At 36.8% G+C, this 27130-nt stretch overlaps 1 protein-coding gene across 1 annotated transcript in view; it reads right to left on the reverse strand.

Annotated features, from left to right (window-relative positions):
* Positions 1 to 729: 729 nt before the first annotated feature.
* LOC123720480 (octopamine receptor beta-1R-like) overlaps positions 730 to 27130 on the reverse strand; it is a 51746-nt gene continuing 25345 nt past the window's right edge. Inside the window, exons 2-6 of the mRNA XM_045677100.1 lie at positions 14200 to 14939; positions 13905 to 14041; positions 7124 to 7321; positions 1838 to 2005; positions 730 to 1445 (exon numbers count right to left, since the gene is read on the reverse strand). Coding sequence (XP_045533056.1) covers positions 1280 to 1445; positions 1838 to 2005; positions 7124 to 7321; positions 13905 to 14041; positions 14200 to 14841 — 1311 coding nt within the window. The 5' untranslated portion in view covers positions 14842 to 14939 and the 3' untranslated portion in view covers positions 730 to 1279. The remainder of the gene's footprint in view (positions 1446 to 1837; positions 2006 to 7123; positions 7322 to 13904; positions 14042 to 14199; positions 14940 to 27130) is intronic.

Consider the following 27130-nt stretch of genomic DNA (forward strand, 5'->3'; position numbering starts at 1 on the left):
GGTGTTTCGGTATTGCTATTAGATGTGTAAAGCTCTTCTATATGACAGGCAACACATTTTATGTCCGCATAAAAATAAACTTTTAAATATATTTAAAATCATAAGAAAGTACGTTTTAGCGTAAATCAATATTTTCTTGACTTAACTTACAACTTCCTAATATTAACTATTTACACTTTCTTAAATCTACTAACTAATGATCTTTTACAATGTATAATCCCTATATGAAACACGAAAAAAGCACGCAAATAGCTTATTTATAAGTAATTAAGACATTTTATGAGTTTAGTTTATTCATTAATTTAGCATAAGAATACTATAAATGAACAAACGACGTGGTGAAGACGTTTAAGGCCCTATCCCAGCACGAATTGATGTGTCAGTGTCTCGGGGTGTACTGCGGTGCGTAGTGGAGAGCTGGAGCACTGATGCGCGCCGGCAAGTAATAACAATTAGTTATGTAAAACATTAAATTAATGTAATTTTAACAATTTTTTTCTGAATTGGATTACTTGGCTTGCGATAAAATATATCGTGTGAATTTCAAAATCATGTTCCATATACATTTTCGTCAGAAAATGAATTCAAAGTGTCAAAAATTCGCTATGTTTGGATTTTTTTCTATCTAGCGAAGTTATTTAAACCGTGTAACATAAACTACTCAACTCCACCATCATTGTTTTTCATTTACCCTACTTCAAGAAACGATGACAAAAAAATGAAAGAAACAATGTACTTTTTATTAGTTTGGCGACCGGATAGGCCCTTACGCCAATTAGAGATGTCAGAGTAGCGCACACTTGCACACACAGATTTTTAAGGAAATTGTTTACATAAAACGTCATTTTGTAAACACGAATCCCTTTAACAGTGACATTACAAGTACACAGACTGCATCAGCGAAATCCATTCAGTGTTTCAGGACAAATAAAGAATATATGCTAGTTACAATTTACGTTATACAATTGCATAAATAATTTGACACATCTTTGGTTCCATCTTTCCAGATTTTTAGATTATCTTTATTTTGATTAAAACTGAAACATGGATTAAATATTTTTATATAATTCTGGCGAAATTTAGTTACTAATTTTATTGTATATCTTTTTATTATTGTGTGTAACGTTTTTCTATTGCTTTTAATTACAATGTAACAAACACTATTTTTGTTAGATTTTTCTATAGAAATATGTAAATATATTGTATTGTAAGTAATGTATTAATACTACAAAAAATAATACTATTCTATATAAATTTACTTTGGCTTAGATTATTTATTTTAAGCTGTTGGCTCTTCTATACGTGAGCAGGTGGGTTGCTTCAGAATATCCGCTGAAGTAGACTTGACACAATTGTTCATATGCATATCTGACGTGTTTGAGTGATGATGGTCACGCCGATGCATTTGAGCACAGTAACGACGCCCAATGTTACCGCATAATGATCTGGAAATGAACTTTATTTCAAAACTATATATTGGCCTTCGTCAATATCCTAGACACAAAAGATTTTGTTAGTGTAAAATGATATATTTTTAGTGTTCCTTAACCGTTTATTGATCTGGTCCCTCAAAATACGGCAATCAACTTTCCAGATTGCTATAGATTATTTTAATGTATCGATGTATAAAGAACGTATTAATATTTTTCACTCAGAGCCCGTGAATAAACCTCGAATTGAATGGTTTAAGTGCTACTATAACCGCATTTTAGTTACTCATAAAATGCTATAATAAATATGGCGTATATTGACATAAACATGCATAAGCATCATTTAATATCATTTGAGATTAAAAAAATAATGATACTGTAAAGCTTAAAATACAAACATTATGTACCTGCAACATGAGTCCAAGGTCTTCCTAAAGGCAGCTCGAAAATCCCGGTTAAAATAGGCATATATGAGAGGGTTAAGGGCTGAGTTGAAGTATCCCACCCAGAAGACCGCAGCTACAACTGGCGGTGGTGACGGACATGCCTCGCCACATAGAGCAGTTATGATGTACCTGCAAGTGTATAGAAGAAAAACAAATTTTCTTAATTATGACAGGAGAATAAATAACATATATGGTTATTAATATTATTTACATAATATCTACTGAGACTGCCCATGTTAGAATCGAAGGACAGATTGAATGTTTTCTTATACAAATGGCTGTGTAACAAATGTGTGACAAATAAACACAATATTATTCTACTCTATTGGGGTTCAGGCCGAGAAATTTCCACTACTATACCAATAAGATAGTCAAAAAACCAATGGATTTTTTTGGTAATAACTATTAAATTATTAAAATATGCTACACAAAGATTTTTCCTCACGCACTTGAACACTTAGACACAACTATATACTTAGATTACATTTATTTAAATTATTTCCCAAATGCAACTTTCGTACCTCTTGTCAATAATATAAATGAAACCACATCATAATTTGCATAGATATTATTCAAAAGAAATATTTTATGACAAAAAGTTTAACTCTCTTACAATAAAATTACTATGTTATAAGAACGTATGAATTTATAGAAATATCAATAAGATGAAAGTGAAAAAAACAACAGCCAAGTTAATATAATTATTAGAAACAAATCAATATATTAATAATAGGTTGGGGAAAATGCTTTTTCGCATTTTTTAAGAAAATTCACAACATTATTTAATATAGTTTATTTACATTTAACTAAAGTATATAGGTACCATTATGTTCAATAACTTTTTAAAATCTTGTAGGTACATGATCACATTGCTATAGAAATTTTGGGGCTTCTGATCAAAATACCGCGACAATTGGTTTTGGCAGTCCTCTTGTGATGTTAAGCTGACACTGGCTAAAGGCCGCTTCCGGCCGCTTTCACTCAACTTCTTGCTTCTTTAATCTCATCAGTTGTTCAGTTGCAGTAGAGCACAGAAAACCGGCGTGAAGTGATGCAATAGGTTCATCTTATTGTACTCGCGTTTCGTGCGGTGAGTGAGACTCCCGGAGCCCATCAATTCCCCCCCCCCCAGAATATGAAGATGCAGTTAAAACAGAGATTACCCCAGGGGGTACCACACGTTTCCGCTGTGGAGAATCCCCCTCTGAGCGTCCATCATCGGAACAATCACTATTCGGTGGTGGAGGCACAGGCTGCCCTTCGTATTCTGGGGTGGGCAAAAACTGCGCAAAAAACTATTTGTTTCGATCTCGGGGCAAACGGAAGAATTTACCGAAGGCATCCCCTTCCACGCTCTCAGTGGACTTTACCAATGTTAGGGGGCTCAATTCTAATCTTAACGCGGTTCACTTTCACCTCGAAACTGCGAAGCCGGCTTTATTCTTCCTTACTGAGACTCAGATATCCTCCCTGGCTGATACTTCCTACCTCTCCTACCCGGGATACAAATTGGAACATTCATTTGTGCCGCGGGCGGGAGTTTGCGTGTACGTCAGAGAGGATATCTGTTCTCGTCGCCTCGGGTCGCTTGAAGGAAGGGACCTATCTAGCCTCTGGCTGCGCGTAGACTGCGATGACCATCCGCGATTCTACGCATGCCTGTATAGGTCCCATAGCGGAAATACCGAAACTGAGCGACTCATTGAGCACATCCAAATGGCTACAGATTCCCTGCTCGAAGGGGTTCCTACCGCTGAAATCGTGATACTTGGCGATTTTAACGCTCACCATGCCGATTGGCTCGGTTCGGAAACCACCGATCACGCGGGAAGATCCTTTCACGACTTTGCTTTAGCTTACGACCTGTCACAAATGGTCCCTGCGATTACGCGAATACCAGATGTGGATAGTCATAAACCCTCTTTGTTGGACCTTCTGCTGACCTCACATCCGGAGACCTATCAAGTCTCTGTTGATCCGCCATTGGGTTCATCGGATCATTGTGTGGTCCGGAGTACTGTGCCTACTACGCGCCCTCCTCGACCCCGTTTTTCGGGTTGTCGTCGTATTTGGCACTATCGGGTCAGCAGATTGGGATGGGATGCGGTCTTTCTTTGCGTCCTACCCTTGGGGGCCTATGTGCTTTTCGTCGGAAGCTCCAGATTCCGTCGATGCCTCTGTCGCCGAAGTGGTTCTACAGGGCATGGAACTTTTTATTCCATTCTCTGCGGTGCCGATCGGTGGCAAGTCACAGCCCTGGTTTAAGCGTTCTTGCAAGGCGGCATCGCGTCGAAAACGAGAATGCTTTAATGCATGGGAGGAAGCGGCGATATCTTGTGATGCCAATACCAGAGAACATAAAAAAGCATATAACTCAGCCTCCAGGTCCTTCAAACGGGAAATCGCTAAGGCAAAGTCAGAGCACATCGCCAGATTTGGCGAGAGATTGGCCCAACTCCCTTCGGGGACCCGAGCCTTCTGGTCTCTCACCAAAGCTGTACAAGGGAATTTTTGTCAGCCATCGATACCAACGCTGCACAGAGAGGATGACTCGCTCGCCCACACTGCGAAGGAGAAGGCCGACCTCTTGGGCTGTCTCTTCGCGTCCAACTCGACTTTGGATGACCGCGGGAGATCACCACCGGCGATTTCGCGGTGTGATAACTCAATGCCGGAAATCACATTCCGGCAACGTCCTGTTCGCAGAGCATGCTGCGTACTTGTACGACGATTCGAACCGCTCCTGAGTTGGCTCCGGTCCTGACGCACCTTTTCCGGTACCTGTACTCGCTCGGCACTGTCCCGAAGTGCTGGAAGACCGCTTCGATACATCCGATCCCTAAAAAAGGCGATCGCTCTGATCCGTCCAACTATCGCCCAATAGCTATAACCTCCTTGTTCTCCAAAATAATGGAATCGATTATTAATGGCCAGCTCTTGAGGTATTTAGAGGGCCACCAGCTGATTAGCGATTATCAGTACGGCTTTCGTCGTGGTCGTTCGGCTGGTGACCTTCTAGTATACCTTACTCATAGATGGGCAGAGGCAATTGAGTCCAAGGGGGAGGCACTAGCGGTTAGTTTGGACATAGCGAAAGCCTTCGATCAGGTGTGGCACAAAGCACTGCTCTCGAAGCTTCCAGCCTACGGGCTTCCTGAGAAATTATGCGACTGGATCTCCAGCTTTCTGGCCGATCGGAGCATCAAGGTCGTCGTCGACGGAGCATGTTCCGACCTTAAACCCGTGAATGCTGGGGTCCCACAAGGCTGTGTTCTGTCCCCGACCCTGTTTCTTCTGCATATCAATGACATGTTTCAACTTAGCAACATTCATTGCTATGCGGACGACAGCACTGGGGATACTTTTTACACTGGCCGGGCAGGTATTTCTCGGGCAGTTGTCGATGAGTACCGGAACAAACTTGTGTCTGAAGTCGAAACTCTACTACGTGGAGTCTCGGACTGGGGTAGACTAAACCTAGTCCAATTTAACCCCAAGAAGACACAAGTTTGCGCGTTTTCCGCGAAAAAAATACCCTTTGTCGCTACTCCTCTTTTCGAAAACACTCTTCTTGAAGCCACAGCCAGCATCGGAATACTTGGCGTTGACATATCGAACGACGATAAGTTTCGCGGTCATTTGGAGGGAAAGGCTAAATTAGCCTCCAAAAAGCTTGGTGTGCTCAGCAAGGCGAGACGGTACTTCACTCCGGGCCACCGCTTGCAACTCTATAAAGCGCAAATACGGCCCCACATGGAATACTGTTCTCACCTCTGGGCGGGGGCTCCCCAGTACCAGCTCCTTCCACTTGACCGTATCCAACGCAGAGCGGTTCGAATCTTCGATGACCAATCCCTCTCCGAGCGGCTCGATCCTTTGGCGTTGCGTAGAGATGTGGGGTCACTCTGCATCTTCTACCGCATTTACCATGGAGAGTGTTCAGAGGAGTTGTTCGGATTAATACCTGCAGCTGAGTTTCAGCATCGGACGTCGAGGCAAAATACAAAATTCCACCCGTATCACCTCGACGTCCGACGTTCCACGACTGAGCGTTTTTCGTCAATTCCCAGTTCTACAGCTACGTCGTAACTACTGATATGCCGATCTTGCTCCACTTTTTAAAAGTGGCATCCATTTTATCCGTCTCCAGAGCGACGTACATTTTTAACATCAAAATTTTTTCGCGGCTGGCGTTGCTTTTTTAACGTTTTTGTAGTAAAACTTTAAAATGTATCGACTTTCTCCATTAGATTCACTCATCTTGACAGTACGAAAAATAAATAAAAATCACACATTTTCCTAATTTGAATTTGGAATTATCTTCTTCAAATTTAAACTTTTAATGATACCATAACCAGATACAAATAGATTTTATTACAAGTTCATACATACTGTAATGCGAAAAGACTTTTTCCCCAACCTAAAATAATAAGTTTTAATATTCTTAAGCATACCTAACCTAACCTAATATATAGGTTAGCTAATCGCGTAATAGCGAAAGACCCTCAGGAAGGTCCCTCAGGAATCGAATAAATTAACCGTCTTCGATTACATGGATCACACAACATTTTACGGCTAAAGAACTGTTTTGCGCGACATGTTTTTTGCAAGTTATGTTTTTCATGGCATTATATTTAACAGATTCGGAATCGCAGTTTTGAAGTAAATTACACGTATCCGAAGTCATAATCATAGCCCATACGTACTTTTCTTGAGAATTAGAAATATGAAAAAATGTGTGTGTAAAAATGTGTATAATTTCAGAAAATTTGAAGATAAAATTAGAACTTGTATAACTAAAGTGCTATTATCATATCGAGATTGGACACAGCTGAAGAGCAATAGGGTAGTGGAAAACGTGTAGATTTATAGATACATCAAACATTGCAACTGTGTCAAGTTGCGTCCATGAACTTGAATTGATCTTATCTCCGTGCTTCAAATAATATTGGGGCTAATTTTATGTTTAATTTTAAGTTATTTTATGGTATAGTTTTTAATACCTTTGAATACAGGCAATATTTCATTAAAATATAAGATATTTTTATTATTATTTAAGACATAAAACTTATTACTTTATGTTAATATTTAACCGAATTTAGTCATAATTTTTCAAAAAAAGTTATTCAACCTATATAAAGAAAGAAGTCAAAATGTTCTAAATAGCTTGTCATATTATGATATTACTTCTATATAATTATATATTATTGTGTCTATTAAAAATACTCTACTGTGTTGAATACTCACCACAAAAAGAATGGAAGCCAGCAAGCAAGGAATGCAGACATTATAATCCCCAATGTTCGAGCTGCTTTCCGCTCTCTCTTCATTTTACTGCAGGCCATTGGTTGCATCTGAATGCTCTGACGTTCACGCATCACATCACCCACGGAGATGCCATTAATCTGCAAGTGCTTGTCCAGGAGCAGTGATGCCACTTTGCTCCTAAAAAAATACAGAAGCCTTAGCGAAAGCTTGTTTGTTTCAGAGAGCCCAACGTCTTTGTGATGCTGCCCACCTCGAGGAGGAACTACCGCATGTCAAACAGCAAAAACAAAAGCAAGACACAAACAGTTTCCCGCCAGCCAGCCTACCTACCATATGTAAAGAAAGTTACAGATAGAATTAGGATCCTAAAACGAGCTTCTATTAATACAATTTTCAAGCCGCACAAGAAGATTCAGCAATTCCTAAGACCAAACTCACACCCCGTTGCAAGATGCGGGTATATACAAACTGGATTGCGACTTTAGCCAGTCTTACATAGGGCAAACTAAACGCAATATGTCCAGCAGACTCAAAGAACACATTGCGGACATAAGACATAGACGACACACAAAATCAGCAGTCTGTGAACACACACTAGATTGGCCTAATCATTACATACGCTTTGACAAATCGAAAGTACGTGCGAAAGAAAAAAGATTCTTCCCAAGATTGGTACACGAAGCCAACACCTGGGATCCAATAATATTCAAATTAAAACCCCAAGACAAACAATCCGCGAAAATAGAGGACACCATGAGTCATTTTTGCTAAAACCCGTCATCTTTTAGTCGATATCAACTCCGGGGAAATAAATACAGATAATACCACTTTCTCTACAGCTGTGATACTTTTTAACATTCAACACCTTTTGTGTTCAGTCACCGTGACCACGCACGCTGTAAAGCACGCGAAACGTCGCGAAAAAATTTAAAATTATGTACTATAATTATAAGTTTATAATAATACATAGCTTCAATCTGATAAAAAAGTGTTTTCTTTAAATGTGTCAAAGCTATGTTAACAAAAGACAATACAATATATACGTATATTAAAGGCAAGAAGGTGATCAACGTTCCATTCTGACACACGCCGTCGACTTGGGTCTAAGGCAAGCCGGTTTCCTCACGATGTTTTCCTTCACCGTTCGAGCGAATGTAAAATGCGCACATAGAAAGAAAGTCCATTGGTGCAAAGCTGCTGAGTGACCTACGAACTCAGGGATGAGAGTCAAACGCTGACGCAGTAGTTCAACACTGCCCTGTTCCTGTTTCAAGGCCGATTAAATAAAAGTGTAAATTTGGTATGTATTTAACAATTTTTAAATAAAGTATGATAAAACCAAATAATATATATTTGATTACGATTTTGTAATGGATTTTAGTCATCCCGAAAGAGACATTCCTTTTCGATATCGTATAGTCTCTGCACGTCTGGCTGCTTCAGTAGTTTGAGTGCCGTCGTAACACTGTAATTACACACTTAAAACGATGAATAGTCCCATCAAAAAGCTATCATGTTAAATATTTACAATAACAATAGGTCAAGAGTTCCTTGCTACATAAAAAATAATTAACAAATATAAAGCAACCCTTTTATAGTTTAAAAGGCAATATGAAACGGACGATGGAAATAATTATTTGTGGACAGGTATTTTATATTCAAAGAAATTAACAAACAAACCGTCAGCAGTCGACGTAAATTGTAACAATTTGAATTCTCATTAATATTCGGGCTGAAATAATTTGTGTACATCTTGTCGTTTGAAATATCAAACGACCAATGGATTTACGACTTATAATTATTTAAAATGAATCGTTTCCTCGGGATATTTACATCTCAAAATTTATTACCAAAATGCAAATAGAATGAAATGGTATATAAACTGTAAATATTGTAAATCTAAATTAATTAATAACAATCTTTAAATATATAAAATTGAAAAATCAGTGGCGCTACAACCTAATTAAATTTGGGCCTCAGATTTCTATTTCTGATTCATGATTATTTGCCAATCTAATAGGCAAGTAGGTGATCAGCCTCCTGTGCCTGACACATGCCGTCGACTTGGGTCTAAGGCAAGCCGGTTTCCTCACGATATTTTCCTAAACCGTTCAAGCGAATGTTTACATAGACAGAAAGTCCATTTGTGCACAGGCCGGGGATTGAACCTACGACCTCTGGGATGAGGCCGCACGTTGTAGCCACTAGACCAACACTGCTCATACAAACGTTAATATATCCTTAGTGTTATATATTACTTATTATTACTTTACGGAAATTGTATTAAATATACTACCTAGCCATTTTTTTTGTATTTTTGGTAAATAGTTCATCTTTTGCGTGTGGAGGGTAGGTGCAAATTCGCGGTCAATTTCTATAACTCGAATGTCAAAGGAAATGCAAAAAATATCAAGTTAACAAGTTTTTGACTTAACAAGAACTGTGAGATACATATGATTTAACAGCTGAAATTTGGACTTATCGCGATTTCTAATTGAATTTTTTGATTTGTATACGTATAGTCGTATTAGAATAATAATTCAACTTAAGTTTTGTAGTATTAATGAAGTAAACTTTACACTAAAAAATCTTATTTTGATTTTTAACAATTTGCAGATTTTTTTTTATAAACGTAACGGTCACATCTGTGTTACTTAGATAGCTTTATGAATGTATTCGTTCGTTGCACGTGTACAAGACAAAACAATAGATTAGAAGCCCGGAACCCTAACATTCATTTTGGATTCTATTGCTATTATTTCGGAGAATTCCAAGTTAGACCTCTTTATATTTTACTAACTACGACTTACGGAGTTTCCTTTTTGATATTCGAGTAACAGAGTGTAACTTATGTATTATCAATACTTCGTAGGGAACATTTTGTCCGAAATTCTAAATAATTCGAGATACTGTGTATTTAGGGGTTCAGCATAAGGATATGGCAATGTTTTCCACTTAAGGCGGTGCGAGTCGTAGAGATTCCACTCTATTAGAAGTTTTCTACATCAGATATATTTTTTTCTAGTTTTATATTTTATTGTAATCGAGTATCACAAACGATTAGTTTAGTTCTTAATACCAATATATTAACGTTGATTTATTTTCATGCATAATTCGCTATTCCGTGACACAGCGAATTCGTGTCAAGAATTACCTAGAACCCGCATAATGGTTCACTACAACGGTATTTACAGTATATAATGAGTTCTATGGTATATTACGAATAACCTACCACTTTTTTATGCACTTGCCTGCAAGTTTGTTTTTTAGCGATAAGATCAATAAGTATAAACACTAAAGTACGAACTAAAGTAAGTGAAACTTCTTTATCGGCGTTGGAATAAAATTTACCGTCACAGTTTTTGGTTACGCGTCACATTTTTCTCGTAACGTCCACATCACACACACATACATCTTTTTATTGTCCCTACCACGGTTGATTTGGAGGGATTCAAAGACATTATTAATAAAAATATATACTAACGATAACAGTGATAGTAAAAATCTATTACAATTAATTAAATTCTGTAATTATCTTAGTAGTAATAAGGTAAAATGAAATAATTGTATTATTTATATTATGTATGACAATAAAAGTTTTTTGTTAAACTTTATCTTATTTAACTTTATTTAACCAAATTCTGTAGAGTTGCATAAAAAAGATAAGTTTCACTTCTTACGTGTGTACACTAGTACACGGGCACATTTTTTTATACAACAAATTTCTTAACTTATTAACACAGTATCTTAAAATTGTGAAAAAGTGTCAGAAGTTCGAAATCAACCACAGCTACATTTCCGACTTAATGGAAGTTACTTTAAAGTAAATATACGGATAAATACACTGTATTGGGGGTAAATTGGTTTATTTATTGACAATTAACATATGCGTACTCAAAATATTGAGAGGTAAATGACAAGGACACCAATGAACGACGGGTCAGCCACAGTCAGTCAAAGAATCTGCTGCAATCTGACGACTGTATGGGTTTTAGTACCACTGGATTATTAAAAGGTGGTATTCATTTATTTTAATCCTGTCAAACGAGTTAACTAATTGCCAATAAAAACAAAAATAATCAAAGGAACAGATGCGGCCCAAGGCAAATGTTACCATAAATAATTGTAGCGCCACTGGATTATTATTATAAGTAAGAAACGTTGTATTTTTAATCCTGAAAAGAGTTAATTAAAATCCGTCCCAAATGATACCCGTGAGACGCATAATTTGACAGTGGATAAGTCCGTCCCTACGTGACTCGAAAACATGGTAATTGGGAACATTTGAATGCGAATATTGAATGGATTGACGCAAATTGGCAGGACTCTAAACGTGAGTCTCCGTTATAAAGTAGTACCTGAGTTATTTCTAGCTATCAATATATAGAAAATTTATGTTTTACATGTTGTTGACAGGTACAGAGGACAACTTATTGATTTTAAAAAAAATATTTGTAGCAAGAAATATTTATTGGGAGATAACAATTAATTGATTTTTAGAATGGCTGAGTTCGGAGATTAGTTGCATAGTGACTTTTATTATTTTTGTTTAGTGTGTTGTGTAAATTGTGAAGCTGTCACTCTAAGATTGTATGGGGGCACTGAGAATCATTATTGCTGGTGACAAATTAAAGCCGAGTTGGGCCGATTTTCATACCATCAAATAAATATTTTTTTATCTTTCTTAAAATACAATGACTCCAGATATAAGCCCAGGCCTCAGATTGCATTTGTTTCTTTAATAAGTATTAATTTATACAGACAAAACTCCAAAAGGAAAGTAATTTTAGTCTTATAAAAATATTAAAAACTAAATAGTAAATATAAATAGAACGGAAAATGTATAAAATGAAATGAAGCACCCAGGAAAGTTGTACGCGTAAATATGAATTATTGATATTGAGGGCACTTAAAAAATATTGCATAAAAATAGTCTACGTAGTCTCGCTAAGCTTCACATGACGTGCATGTGATATGTAGTTCCAAAACCGACAAACAATAGCTATGAATCTCGAACCAATTTTAACGAAACATTAAACCTTTATACTTCGATTTTATAATAGTAAGTCGAAGTTGCATATAATATCGAACGTATTCGATAGCTAATAATAATGAGAGAATAATAATAAATAAGTATATTTAATCATAAGAGAAGAGCTAATGTCAACGATTTAAAGTTCTTTAGAACTAAATGTGTAATAAAAAAAAACTACCTACGGCCATTTTGGATGTTAACAAATGTTCGGCAAATGTCGTATATTTTAATCATGAACTCTAAACCCTTTCATTAGATTTATATAATCGCATGACCTAATGTAATTGAGTTTTTTAGTTTAATTAAGTTTCCTAAAATTGTAGCCATCTCTATTTACCTAGTATTTATATTCTATATATATATTCTAATACATTTGCAGTGCATAAAAGACTGAACTGAACTTCTACAAAATCTAAAATCAGATTTGCACCAACTCATGTGATTTTCTCGTAAAAGCGTCGAAATTAACTTAACAACGTGTTTTAACTTTTAAGCAGGATTTCCTCCCACGGAAAGTAATTTAGTTTAAAAAACCTAAGCTCGTTCCAGGAAGCTTTTGTTCAAGAAGCAAGATGACACTGAAAATTTAGTTACCGTTTGTTTTTGTTAATTTTGGTTAAAAATGGTGTCCAAAGATGTTAGTGCGCATAACCTGCGTAAATATGTAAATAACATTTATAATGTTATAGCGGTTGACTTGATAGAAATTTCAGACGCCCAACGATTTTATTTTGTCTGGTCAATGGCCTAGATTGATAAGAAAAATGGTGTTCTGACTGGTACCTAGGATCTACCGAATTATTTTTATGTTTTTGTACAGTGTTCACAACACTTTATGTTTTATTTTCCATGAAATCGTTGAACTTTTAGATTTTACTCTTTTTTTATTGGTGATTGTCTATAATGTGATTTTTTTCAGACATGAAGTTTTCCTCACGATGTTTTTCTTCACCGCAGGGGCAAGTGTTATTTGCGGACATAGATAGATTATTTACTTAGTATATATATAATCATAACTTACGTATTATTTACGCATCAATAAATAAATAAGTAAGTTATGATTGCACTGGTCCTTTTTCTCAAAACCAAATCACAAAAACCTTTTTATTCACGAAAACATACTCTTTTGTATTTAGTAGACATAGACACATTTAAAAAAAAAACATTTGCGCTACAACGCCGATATGGTCAGATTTCGGTTGCATAATGATGTTATCCTTAACCGTACGAGCGAGTTAAAGACTATTAGTGCACAGCAGGAGATCAAACTTTCGACCTCAGGGATGTGAGTCCGACAATGCTCTGACTAAAGACTAGGTGTATTTATTCCTGAATAAATATTTTCATACATTGACAACTTTTTTATTTTATACTATATACATTGTACGTATACGAATTCTTTTTTATGAGTAACTTTAATTGCAATTCTAATCTGTAATTTACGTAAATTCCAAGTGTACAAATTGACGGATGTCAAAAGAACATTTGGTATGTCGTTAGATGACGTCATTAGACTGCCTTGTTAGGAAGGTTATCACAGCCAATTGTTAACTCTTCTGAGCCTGTCTCTATTAGGACAATTTTTAAAATGGCATTTGAAAGTACCACGTGCTTGCAGGTATTTTACTTGATTTGAAAGGCTTATTTTACTCGATATATGACACATCTGCAAAAAGTACTTAGGCTATAAATCACTAATGAAGTATTATAATTGTTAAAATTCACCTGTATAACATGCGTTCCTGCCTGTCGGCCTCAACATAGATCCTATAGTACATAAAGATCATGATGACTCCCGGAATCCAAAAACTGACGCTACTCGATATCACCGCATACACCTTGTTCACTGTGAAGCTGCATACCTGTTAATACATATATTTTAGTTTGCCAGCCGCAAAAATAACTAAGTGGTTTTAATGTACCCAGCAGCAGAAGTGTTTCCCTACTGTGCGACTTTCAATCTCTATAGATTATAGCGATAGTAAACAATAAATTAATAACTAAATTAAAGTTTAATTACCTTCGGGTGCCTTCGCCGAAACTCCAAGTGGTCCAAAGTAGAGTACCAGCCCATGAATATTGGGAGAAATGAGACCAGCGCAGGGCTGCACCACACCACGGCTAGCATTATTCCAAGTCGACTCGTCGTCATTATTAAAGGATAGTCCAAGGGCTGGACTATCGCATAGTATCTGTCCACACTAATGCAGCACAAATGTAGAATGGAGGCAGACGAAAAGTAGACATCCAAGGAATTCCATACATCGCACATGAAATAGCCAAACAACCACTCCCCATTCGTTATCTCTACGCTGAAGTTAAAGCACATAGCCCATATTGCTACGAGCATATCAGCCAACGCCAGCGACACAACGAAATAGTTAGTAATCACTCGTAACTTCCTATGCCTCATGACAGAAACAATAACGAGAAGGTTTCCGAAAATTGCAGCAATGATAATGAAAAGCATAATAATACATTTGAGCACGGCGAGGAATACAAAAAACGCGTCATCTTTAAACTGATTGTAATAAATTAAGTCGTTAGTCGTTTCATTTATTTCAAGTGAGTGGTTTACATAAGTATCAGTTAGATACATTGATGTAGAGAGCTCTCGAAAGTCCAAAGTGAAATTTTCCTTCAAAACTATATCGATAGTCATGTTGTCATGTTAGGTTACGTTAATTTCCTTTGTTAGCACGAACGGCGTAGTCATGAACAGATTTCGATCCGAAGTGGGTTCCATTGTCCTCCTGTTACCTGTGAAAGAAAAACTTTTTTATTCCCTTTATTCGTGAGGGTTCGTAGTTTTTCCAAATTGTTTGACCGTTTACCTAAACAGTTTCTGAAATTGAATGAAGCGTGAATGTTTTATGTGGATTGATTTTCTACATAGTCGACTTGGGGCTAATAAAATATTCTTAAACAAGGCCGATAACTTCATTTACAGTTTAAAATAAAATGTTCTTAAACTAGAATATAGTCAAGAAAATATATCCAAGACGGATCTAAACTACAAAAATATAATTAAACGCTAAAAAACATTATAAAAATAAAATGACTTTAATTAAAAAGAGTGCCCTTTATTTGCGTGGGACAACTCATAATATTATATTTCAGAGAATAATTAATTTTCATACAAATTCATGATAATATCTGTCATTCCACTTATTTTACATAAAAATTTATCTGCTTTTTTTATACTTTATTTTGTTTTAATATAATGCTAATTAAGTTTTAAATTTATAAGGGCTCTGAGTGGGCATTAATCTAACTATATTGTTTTCCTCAGTAACGTTAAAAAACTTAAATTAAATATTTCAATTTGCAAACCAAATTGGAAACCTACATTTTTCCTTTCACTGAATTAAAGACGTTATAAGAAATAACTGTGTAGAACTTATTTTATTACTCTAAAAGAGATTTTCATAAATAAGTTTGAGAATTTGTTTCTTTATGTATTAGGAATAAAGAAGTAATAACTTGAGTAAAACACTTTTTCAACGGATTAAATTATTTTTAAAACTTATAGTTATTTACATAATTCTAAGACGAAAGGTGTTAAATGTCAAAATTATCACAGCTGACATTTAACACCTTTCGTCTTCAGTCACCGTCACCCACACTGAAAAGTACGCGAAACGTCGGAAAAAATTTAAAATTTAGAATTATGTAAATAACTATAAGTTTTAAAAATAATACATAGCTTTAATCCGTTCAAAAAGTGTTTTTCTTAATGTGTAAAAGCTATTTTAACAAAAGACAATCGTAATAACTAGTTTTGGAATATTTTAAATTACAATTCCGTCATATGTGATTTTTTTGCAACTCTTTGTTTACGCAGGGTACGGAATGGAATCTCAATTTTATCCGCTTTTGCAACATATTTGATTTATGCTCTGCTCCAATATCGTGCTATATAAATGGTCTGTTCAAAAAAGCAACTGCTTAAAAACCGAGAAGCAAGGACTTTCTGTCAAGTCTGTTAGACTTCTTCCAGCCAGTAATGCAGGATATCGTTTTAAAGAAGAGAACAATACATTTGGTTAATATTCTATTTGCACATTAATTTATACTTATCAATTTTTTTACCGATGGAACCTAGCCCCTCGCTAGGTTGGTTCGCCCTTAATCAATTAACGCCCGAGAGAAAGCCGACATTTTCCCGCGTCACTCGAGAAATATCGACCAATCGTGGCGCTTGTCAAACTGTTATTTACAAAAGCACATTAAATATACAAAGAGTTTATCTATTATAAGTACTCATAATTTAAAATATTAATAATACAAACCATCTATTTATTAAATTACCTGATTTATAACAAACTTTATTGTAAAAATCACCGATATGCACGTTGCAAAATAACAAGTGACACAAAGCCGCCCATGGACACACATTTCCGGAAGGCGCGCAAGTAGGTTGCCCGCCTTTTAATCTCCGGTCACCGGTCCGTTAAAGAAGTTTTATCTAAAAGTAGATTATAGCCCCGTGGAGAGGATTATTTCGCTCAAAATATTCACTACTTGACCTCACCGCTAACAACTCTTCCATTATAATTTGAATTTCATAATTTAAAGTTCTCTTTTTACTTAAAATTTTAACGGAATGGATTCTTTATTGTCGACTTTTTGTATTGTATATAAAGTTGTATATTGTAGTTAGTATCATAAGATAATTATGACAATCGTAACTTATTGGTTAGCGTATAATAACCAGTCTCAGGTTGGATCCCATGAAACAATAACCATTTCAATTTGGTAGACTAACATTTGCCTAAAACTCAAATTTCAGTTCAACAATAACTTATGATACATGAACTGGAATGCTGAAATGTTTACAGTGTCTCTACACTCTTCTATCTCTCTTCAGATGAATTTGGGTTGATCTGCGATCTCTCATTCCTTCCTCACACGGGAAATAATTTCGCCTTTATTGCTTAAAATCTACAGTTATTCTTCTTTACCAACACTTCCTAAACGAGTTTACTATGGATTCGGCTCACAAGGAGAGCGAACTTTTTCCTCGAATTAATAGTAGTCCCTCGAATTAATAGTAGTCTATGGGCCACGACCACATTTTAATGCCGCCCGATTATCCCATTATTTTATCTTTGGAAAAGTTTGACCAAAAGATGAAAGGTATTCACAAGAATACGTTCGAATAAGATACCATTTAAATGAAGTTAAAAAAATATTTCCACAATTCCAAAATCACAATTTTTGCCCAAGAGAGAACGCAGATTAATGCTGAATAAATGTCAGGTGAAATCGGATCCAGCAATAAGTAATTGCTCGTTTTAATATACTACAGGTGTTCGATGTATAATAGGGAGACCATTCCGCAGTTTTCATAGGATATTGGCAGATTGATTAACACCTTGGTTAGGTTTATTTTAAAGATATCTTATATTTGCCATAAGATTGAATTATATGCATCCTTTGATCTAGTTGCCTTTTGTTGTTTTAAATAAACTTAACGCCACGTTCAAACTGATTAATGTTAAGGGTGTTCACTTTTGACTTTAATGTCATAACTAAAAAAAACATACATGAAAAATACCATACTTATGTAATTAAAAATTAAAGTATTATTGTAATAGGTTTCAAATTCCCTTTCAATCAACTGCTTAATGCAATAGTGACGAGCTTAAAACAGGAAAGAAAGCCCCCTTGGCCCTAAAAGGGAAACGAAATGGTCACGGCAGCAATCTCCTCGTCCAATTATTTGACATCTGTGGCAGTGATTAGTTTGGAACTTGTGCGTCAGTTCAAACAGACCTTAATTGCTTCTCATGTTGGTTTAAACCCTTTGGTATTATAGCTTTAACAACTTATAACATAAATATTGCGTTGACACAAATTTATTAATATAATTCGCAATGTATTAGAAGGTGAAGTTCAGGTAATTCCGTCCTTAACGATTTTCATTACAAGGAATATTCACACTTCACCTATACATTTATATGTCTTACTATGTATCCTACCGATTTTGCAGTAAAAACGTAATATTGTAGTCATTGTTATCAATTACTAGATAACCCGCGAACTTCCTTTCTCCCTCATATGATCGTTTTTACGTTGGCTACCTTTCTAGATAAATATATGGAACATTTTGCAAGGCTACCCCATTGAGACGGTTCGTTTTTCCGAACCTAAATACTAATAAAATAATATTAATCAATTTTTTAAATATACTATCCAGTTTTCTCTCTGTAACAACCGTCCTCAGAGTTAAAAAAATGCTCGAATTGGCCCAGCCGCCTTTAAGTTTTGAGCTCAGTAATATGTTTTGCGATTTATATTTGGTTACATAGATAGTAACCAATATGTTTATAAATAACTGACCACTAAGAGCTATGAAATGTTTTGGTCTTATCACCCATAAATCATTTATTCGTAAACGTTTTGTTTATAACTGCTTCTGTAACTCTATACAGATAAACATAATCTTATTCGATTAGCATCATAACTTTCTTTTAATGAACAAAAAATTGCCAATATTTAGGAAAATCAGCCAACTTACCTTTTCGTAAAGTTGGCTCAAATCTAATAAACGCTACAAGTTATGAAGGTCCACCAGTAATACGTTTACCAGGCCGGGAGCGTTTTTCGCCAGTATTTGTTGATTTTTTTGCATGAAAACTGACAGCCTATTACAAATGATTTGTTGTTTAGCACGTCTGGGGTGGGAAGTTGGGGTTGGTGTTGGTGGGAATCGCTGATGGAGTGAGGTCAGCATTGCCTAGAAAAAGCCAAAAAAAACCTTCTGCTGTGTTACGTAGTGGAACACTAGTATAAGCAGAACCCCGACCAGTCCGAGTCATCCACGTCCTAGTCGTCCACCCTGGGACCTACTGCAGCCACGCTCACGCGTGCCCACTACCTAGAGCTGCAGATGAGCTGAGGATGCAGGGCAAAAGGCGAATATTCTGCGCCTTAAAACAGAATCCACTCACTAGGGAGGTAACCCGTATAAAACCGAGCATGTCTGGATGCTCTAAAGTGGCAGCCCCACTATCAGACTAGGGCACAGTGGGTTAATCTCCTGCTTGCCTGAAAAACCAACGATTCAAGAAACCGAAACAGTGAGAAACCGGACCGATCTTTTACCGACGACCTTTGGCATTAAATCACGGACACGAATTGCTTTTTGGAATATAAAAACGCTAAGTAACGACACTCGACTAGCACAAGCAGAAGCTGAAATGATAAGATATAATCTACAAATACTTGGTTTAAGTGAAGTGCGTAGAAATGGTTTTGGCGAACTGAGAACGTCCAAAGGACTAACTCTTCTATACTCCGGGAAGGAAAATGAGGATGACGACCTTGAATATGGCGTCGCTTTCCTCCTCTCTAACTCCGCAAAGAAAAGTCTTTTGGACTGGAAACCGATCTCAGACCGAATCATTTGGGCCCGCTTCAACTCAAGAGCACGGAAGATCTCCATTGTGCAGTGTTACGCTCCCACCAACACGTCTGCGGAGGACATCAAGGATGACTTTTACAACGCTCTAAATGCCACACTTAAAGGTATTAAGAAACAAGATATTGTGATCGTCATGGGAGACCTTAACGCAAAAGTGGGAAGCGAAAACAGTAACTGTGAGCGCAACATGGGCAAACATGGACTCGGAGTACGGAACGAGAATGGTGAACGGTTTATAGAGTTTTGCCAACACCATGACCTGACCATCGGTGGGACACTTTTTATTCATAGAGATGTACATAAGTACACATGGAACTCCCCTGATGGCTCCACGAAAAACCAAATTGACCACCTTGCGATCAGTTCGAAGTGGCGCTCGTCACTCCTCGATGTCCGAAACCGAAGAGGCGCTGATATTGACAGTGACCACCATCTGGTTGTAGCCGAAATGCGACTCAAGATTGCAGTTGCGCGACTAGCTGGTGCCCCTGGTAGAGCTGGAAGAAGGTTTGACGTCACTAAACTGCGAGATCCTGAAATTTTGAACAGGTTCAGGCTTGAACTTCGTAACCGCTTCACCGGACTTCACGCCGACGATGACTCAATAGACGGAGAGTGGAAACGCATCAAAGTGGCCTACACAGAGACCAGCTCTTCTGTCTTAGGTCATACTAAGCACTCGCGCGTGGATTGGATGTCACAAGCTACTTGGCAGCTGATAAACGAACGTAGGAAACTCCACCTAAAACTGCTCGGAACCAACGACGAACTACTACAAGCCGACCTCAGACAGCAGTATCGGGAGATTCGTAAGAAGATCTATCGCAGCTCGCGAAAGGACAGAAGGTTGTGGGTTGACGGTATTGCTGACCACGCTCAAATTGCCGCTAACACCGGCAACATGGGAGAACTGTATAAAGCGACTAAAATCTTGGCAGGAAAGATAAGTCAGCATAAAAAGCCTCTAAAATCAAAAGACGGTCAACTTATCGTAACAGCAGAAGGGCAACTACGACGCTGGCGTGAACACTTCGAAGAAACCTTTCGTCCCACAGCTACGCATGGAGGCATGCAAGACACATTTCCACCACCCAGGCCACTAGACATCGATATCGAACCACCTACACGTGATGAAGTGGAGAGAGCGGTCATGGGTCTTAAGACTGGTAAAGCACCAGGGCTTGATTTAATAGCCGCAGAAATGTTAAAAGCGGACCTGGCTACTACCGTCGACACGCTGACACCTTTGATTGGGAAAATCTGGGCCAGCGAGAAGCTTCCGGAGGACTGGAATAGGGGCCTTCTTATTACTGTGCCCAAAAAAGGTGATCTAAGCCAATGCAGCAATTGGAGAGGTATCACCTTGCTCTCGGCCCCTTCCAAGGTTTTCTGCAGAATTATCTTGGACAGGTTGTCTGCAGCCGTTGAGCCTCTCCTTCGCATAGAACAAGCTGGCTTCCGGCCTAACCGCTCGTGTACCGACCAAATTAACACTCTTCGTATCATTCTCGAACAGGCATCAGAATGGCAGAGAGAGATTTATCTTACCTTTGTTGACTTCGAAAAAGCTTTCGATACGTTGAGATGGAGCAGCATATGGTCGCGACTCTCTAACATTGGTGTCCCGCCAAAGATAATTAACCTAGTTAAGGCCAGCTATAGGAACTATTCTTGTAGAGTGATTCACGATGGTCTCGTCTCAGAAGATATTCAAGTGCACGCAGGCGTCCGGCAAGGCTGCTTACTCTCGCCACTACTTTTCCTGGTTGTTCTCGACGGGATTATGGATCGCATACATCAGAACCAACGTCGCGGAATAGAGTGGGGATTAACCAACATCTTAGAAGATTTGGATTACGCCGATGACCTCTGTCTGCTGAGTCACACGCACCGCGACATGCAATCTAAGTTGGACGACCTGGAACGCGAGGCGGGATTTGCGGGACTCAAAATCAACACCCGGAAAACGAAAGAAATGCGTGTTGGAGTTGAGAATCGCACCCCAATGCGGGTGGGTGCAGAGGACATAGAAAGCGTTCAACAATTTGTTTACCTCGGAAGCGTCGTGTCTGAAACTGGAGGTACAGAAGAGGACATCACTTCGCGCATTGCCAAGGCCAGAGCAACCTTTGCACAACTTCGGCCTATATGGCAGTCACGGATGTTGACGCGTCGAATCAAGGTTAAAATATTCGGATCCAACGTCAAATCTGTGCTGCTCTATGGGTGTGAAACGTGGAAGGTCACCAAACACATCTCGCACCGACTCCAAGTCTTCGTTAACCGCTGTCTTCGCCGTATTCTGAACATCTACTGGCCTGAAAAGATCTCTAACGAGCAACTTTGGGAGCGCTGTCGAGAAACCCCGATCAGCCAGCAGATCAAGCGACGCAAATGGAATTGGATAGGCCATACACTCCGATGGGATCTCAATCATATTCCCAAGCAGGCGCTTGATTGGAATCCGCAAGGAAAGCGGAAGCGTGGCCGTCCCAAACAAACCTGGCGCCGAACAGTTGCGGACGAGGCAAAGAGAGCCGGAAAGACTTGGAGCGAGGTGAAACACGAGGCTCAAGACCGAACGCGATGGAGACTCACTGTGGACGCCCTCTGCCCCACCTAGGGGTTATAGGACATTAAGTCAAGTAAAGTAAGTCACGTCTTACATAAGATTTCAAAATTAATAATGAAAAGGCTTAATCTTTGCAGGTTATTTAAAATCTGAGAATGTGCAATAGATATTTCTACAAATATTTCTTACGTATAGAAAGAAAGAAAAATAACTATTACACAGAAAGTAGGATGTATAATTATAAATGAAAGTGCACAAGCCCCCACGCTAAGATTCCCTGTGTATCTGTGTGTGTCTCTTCGATTTGACATATTATTGAATATAGGTACTCGATTTAATAAATTCTGCTTAACACTGACGATTCCATAATTAAACTACTGACAAGACCGTTTCAGCAGGACATGTTGAAATGTATCTAAAAGTTGTTAGTATTTATATAAAATTTTAATCGATAGTGAACATTGTTTTAAAGAAAGTGGTTAAAGATGTAAGGGCTTCTCCAAGGGGAAAGTGTTAAGCGAAGAAACTGTGTTTTTTCGTCCTTATATGTAGGTTTGCGTTGGGTATTATATTGTATATGTGGTGTGGTCAGGATTTGTTATCAAAAAAGTCGGCACATTGCCATTAATAATAGTTGTCTAACCGTTACAAGTTTTGTTTCATCGACCAATGTTTAGTTGGGTAGCGAAAAGGTTTCATATATAATATCTTATACCGCTCTGCTCCACCTCTTACAGAGATGCCGTAAGATAATATCGACTGGCATAATGTAGTTTACTCTATCTTGATTGTTTGTGGAAGAAAAATGGAGGATTTAAGTGTTTTTGCCACTCATGGATACTTATAAAGCAAGGCTTTCTTACTTCTATTACTCCTGATATTTTTTAAAGATATTTGATTCCAGAACGGCGTATTGGCGTTGACAGCTGCTGTCGAGAGCTTACTAGTTCTATCGAACAATCAAAGTTTTCATACAAAATTTTCCAGTTATCGATCTTGTAGGTTACACGTAATAAGCTGGCAAATTTATTTAACTACAAAGTTTCTCACGACTCTTGTATATAGTTTTATCAGGGTGAACTGTTCATGTTCAACATAAAACAGCCATTCGTTATAACTCATTATTGGTATGTCTTTTAAACATAATAATAATAAAAAGAAATAATCCAGCGTAACCTGATATGGGTATTTTTGGGACAGAATACATACGAAAGAGAAAACTTCATGTGCTTAATTTTAAAAATCTATTTCTCAAACAATTAAAACGAAAGATCGTTTAATATTGTTACGAGCTAGGGGATCGGATAGAAAATGCCGTAGATTTCTTCAAGGGTTTATTTCTTGAAAAATCAATGAGGAATTTATGAGCACAAATTGATTGCAGAAATGTACTTATAACACACAAAAACACAGTCACTAATTACTTCACTTATGCACACTTCACACAGTACTTTATCACTTGTATTCACTTTATCGCTTCGGTGTTTCTCTCGTGTAATCGCATTCAAAAAACTAAAGGCGACTAGTCGCGTTTCGGCTCGCTTATATATCCCTGGGAATAGTTCCAAACAATATTCGATATTTATTTATTCATTTAATTTATACCAATAATTATAATAAAATCTTACTTCTAGAAGCACACAAAACTTACTGTATTTCCTTAATTTTATAACTGTTACTAACGTAAAATAAATAATTAAACAAAAAAGACATCTTACTACTGCATTAATAGTGGAGTATATTTTTTGATTAACAGGTCCTGCCTAAATCCTAAACCCACAATATTATATATAATTCAAGATTTCGCAAAACAAAGTGTCAGATCAAAGATATAAAAGTTTGTGAGCGACGAAAAAGTTTTAACGAACGTCCGATAAGGTTTGTATAGGGACTTCATTATTTTCAAAGGAAACACGACCCTATTTTGCAAGCCAAAAGTATATTTTCATTACCGACACAACAGCCCGAATAGGGTAGAACTTAGGATTCTGAACGTAAACTTCTAATTCTAAATGTTTGATTTCGATTTATAACAACATATTTCTATATGCGTCCAAAGTAGAAATAAGCTATATCATAATAATATCATGTTTAGCCAACTGCTTCTTAGTATCTTAATCTTGATAACTATCTTGTTAGTATCAGAATTTTTTATATAATTTTTATTAAATTATCTTTTTTTTGTCATGTCAACATATTTAGTGAACTTTAATATACCTTTTTATATAATAATAATTTGTACAGCATACAGCCGTTGTATCGTGAGTGCCCCATCTCGAGACTTTTAAGAAAAATTTTATATTTTATAGAAGCATTTTATTGGTTATGGTTGAGGTGTGAGGCTGTTTTGGAGAATGGTAATGTCTAAAGAAGAATTTTTATGTATGTATGTATAAAATGTAGTATGTATTTAGTATTTTTTTTGCTTCTATTCCAGTGGTGCCAGTACCCACAAACAAGCGTTTATATTTATATTTCTTACTACGTTGTGGTCTGTTCTATATTTTAATACTACTTATAGGTAGAACCTTCTTAGTAAATGTGTTTACCACGGAGGTAAAATGTATGCCCATTGTAAAATATACCTTAAAACAAACCTATAGAGATTACTTCCAGAATACATGTTTAAGCTAAATTACACAGATTCAAATAAGCGATCTCGACCACAAACATTGTTCCTTGTAACAAAACGTTTAAAAATGTCTTAGCTGCAACAAACTGCAATGCTAACTGCCTTCATTTCTCTGAGTAAATACCACTCCTAGCGTTTTATTAAGACTAATGGACTTGAATGTTGAGTTAAAGCGAAGCTTTATATAAACGTTAGTGGTTTTTGCTACTTGATTTCTTAAAAGGCATTTTAGGAGGGTAGATAAGAATAACGGTATCTCGCAATTTAGAAGGTTCCATTTTAGGCAAATTATTGTTTCAATTATTATACGTATGCTTTCCATGCGAATATTACCATAAGCTAGACGTTCAAATGTCTTAAATTACAAGATTTTTAGATTTGAAAGAATAATAATTATTTAACAAATTAAATAAGTTATAAAGAAAATTTAATACACGCTACCAGAGGCGACAATAACATATAGAATATGAAGAGATTAACAAGAAAATCAGTTTTCTCCCTTTCTTACATTATTAAAATAAAAATCGATATCATTGATTTTATCTCTGAAATGGTGTCAAAAGTGTAAAGCTTCTGCTCACTGTTACATTATGCCTACTGACGACTGATCGGTGAATACAAGCAGATTATTAAACATTCCCTATATTTTGTAACGAACAGTGTTGGCCTCACTTCAGCGACTCATCTCTGAGGTCGTAGGTTCGAGCCGGCTGTGCACCTTTGTCTCTTTGTACGTAACACTCGCTCGTACAGTTAAGTAAAAAATCGTAAGCAAACTGGAATGTCTTAGTCAAAAAATCGACATACAAAATTACATACCCATTAAGGCTGAGACTAAACGATAAACTGATAAAACTGGTAAAAACGTTGTAGCGCCACTGGTAGGTATATTTTGTACAGTGAACGAAAAGTCTTCCAACGTAGTGATCACGTGATCAGGCTCAGGCTCACGGGTGACATCGGCGCAAAATTTTAATTTTGTTAAAATTGTAAATGTCGTGGTATCAGGGACACCGTAAAACCTTTTTATAACACATGGGCTTTGTAAATTTTTATGACGACGTCATATAATTTTTAACATGTTTTATTTATTTATATACAAATTTCTTATTTTAAGACAAACCGTACAAACGTCGACCGCCTTAGCACGGTAAAGCTTGAGATATGCGACTCGAAGAATGGAACAAGATTTCTAAGCATGGCCCAAGGTACAAAGCGTACATCGAACAAAGGACTTGAATGCAAATGAAATCTGTTGGAAGTGCGATATGTAAATGGTGAAAATCAAGGTTGACATTCTAATGTACTTGATATTTTTGTCACACACGTTTCTTATCGCTAGGTGCTTTCTTTTGTCGTTTGTTTAAAAAACTCTGCTGTCAGTAGTGTAAAACTTGCTGAGTAAAATAAAATTTGCTGGGGCCTATGTTGCATTTGTCTACTGTCGTAGAACTAAATAAATATTTTCTTAGGTTATTTAGGACTTGTTAGCCAAGCAATTGATGTCATGTTTAAATTAGCCAGATGTTAGAGTAAAGTTGTATAACTGCTATATTTATAATTAAAGAACAAGAAAGAACACGTACAAAATATTTTATAGAGATGTTTTCAATTATTGTCTTAATACACGTTGTTATTAATTTATACCTGATAAGATCACGTTCGTTTAAATGTAAATATAATACTGCAAAAATTGCACATGCTTCAGAATTACACCCTAAACGGTGACTTATATCGATCGATAATACGATGTCGTGTGAGCACTCAATTATTCAAAGAGAGTGGAGTAGATCTTTGAAGGCGTTATTATAAGTACATTGTCTTGACATTAATGTAAATGAGAAATGGTCTCAAGTTTTATATACCATTTAACAATCTCATAAGTTATACGGTATAAAAATAAATGCAAAACTATAAAGAATTTTACAATAGATTTTGATTGGACTTGTAGAGGTTATGTTGAAACAAAGTGTCAGATCAAAGATATAAAAGTTATGTTATTTATTTTGTTTAACCAAATATCGAGTTAAATAAAAAATCCAGTTTGGTCGCCTACTTACATAGTATTTAAAAAGAAAATATTCAAAACGACTTTAAACTTTCATATGTATTTGCGTGTTATTCCCTCGAGTATGTAAGTGCGTGCTCCTATTTCACCATGCCTCCTGCTGATAGAGGACCTGACATTCTGAGACAATTCTTTGATTTTATTATTATTTATTACTTAAGATGTCATGTGGAACATGATGTAATGGTTTCAGCGCCTTACAAACGATGTGTAAAACAAAAAAAATTGGCGATTATAAAAAGTGGCAGAG

Source organism: Pieris brassicae, chromosome 2 (assembly GCF_905147105.1).
Source record: "Pieris brassicae chromosome 2, ilPieBrab1.1, whole genome shotgun sequence".
Lineage (NCBI taxonomy): Eukaryota > Metazoa > Arthropoda > Insecta > Lepidoptera > Pieridae > Pieris > Pieris brassicae.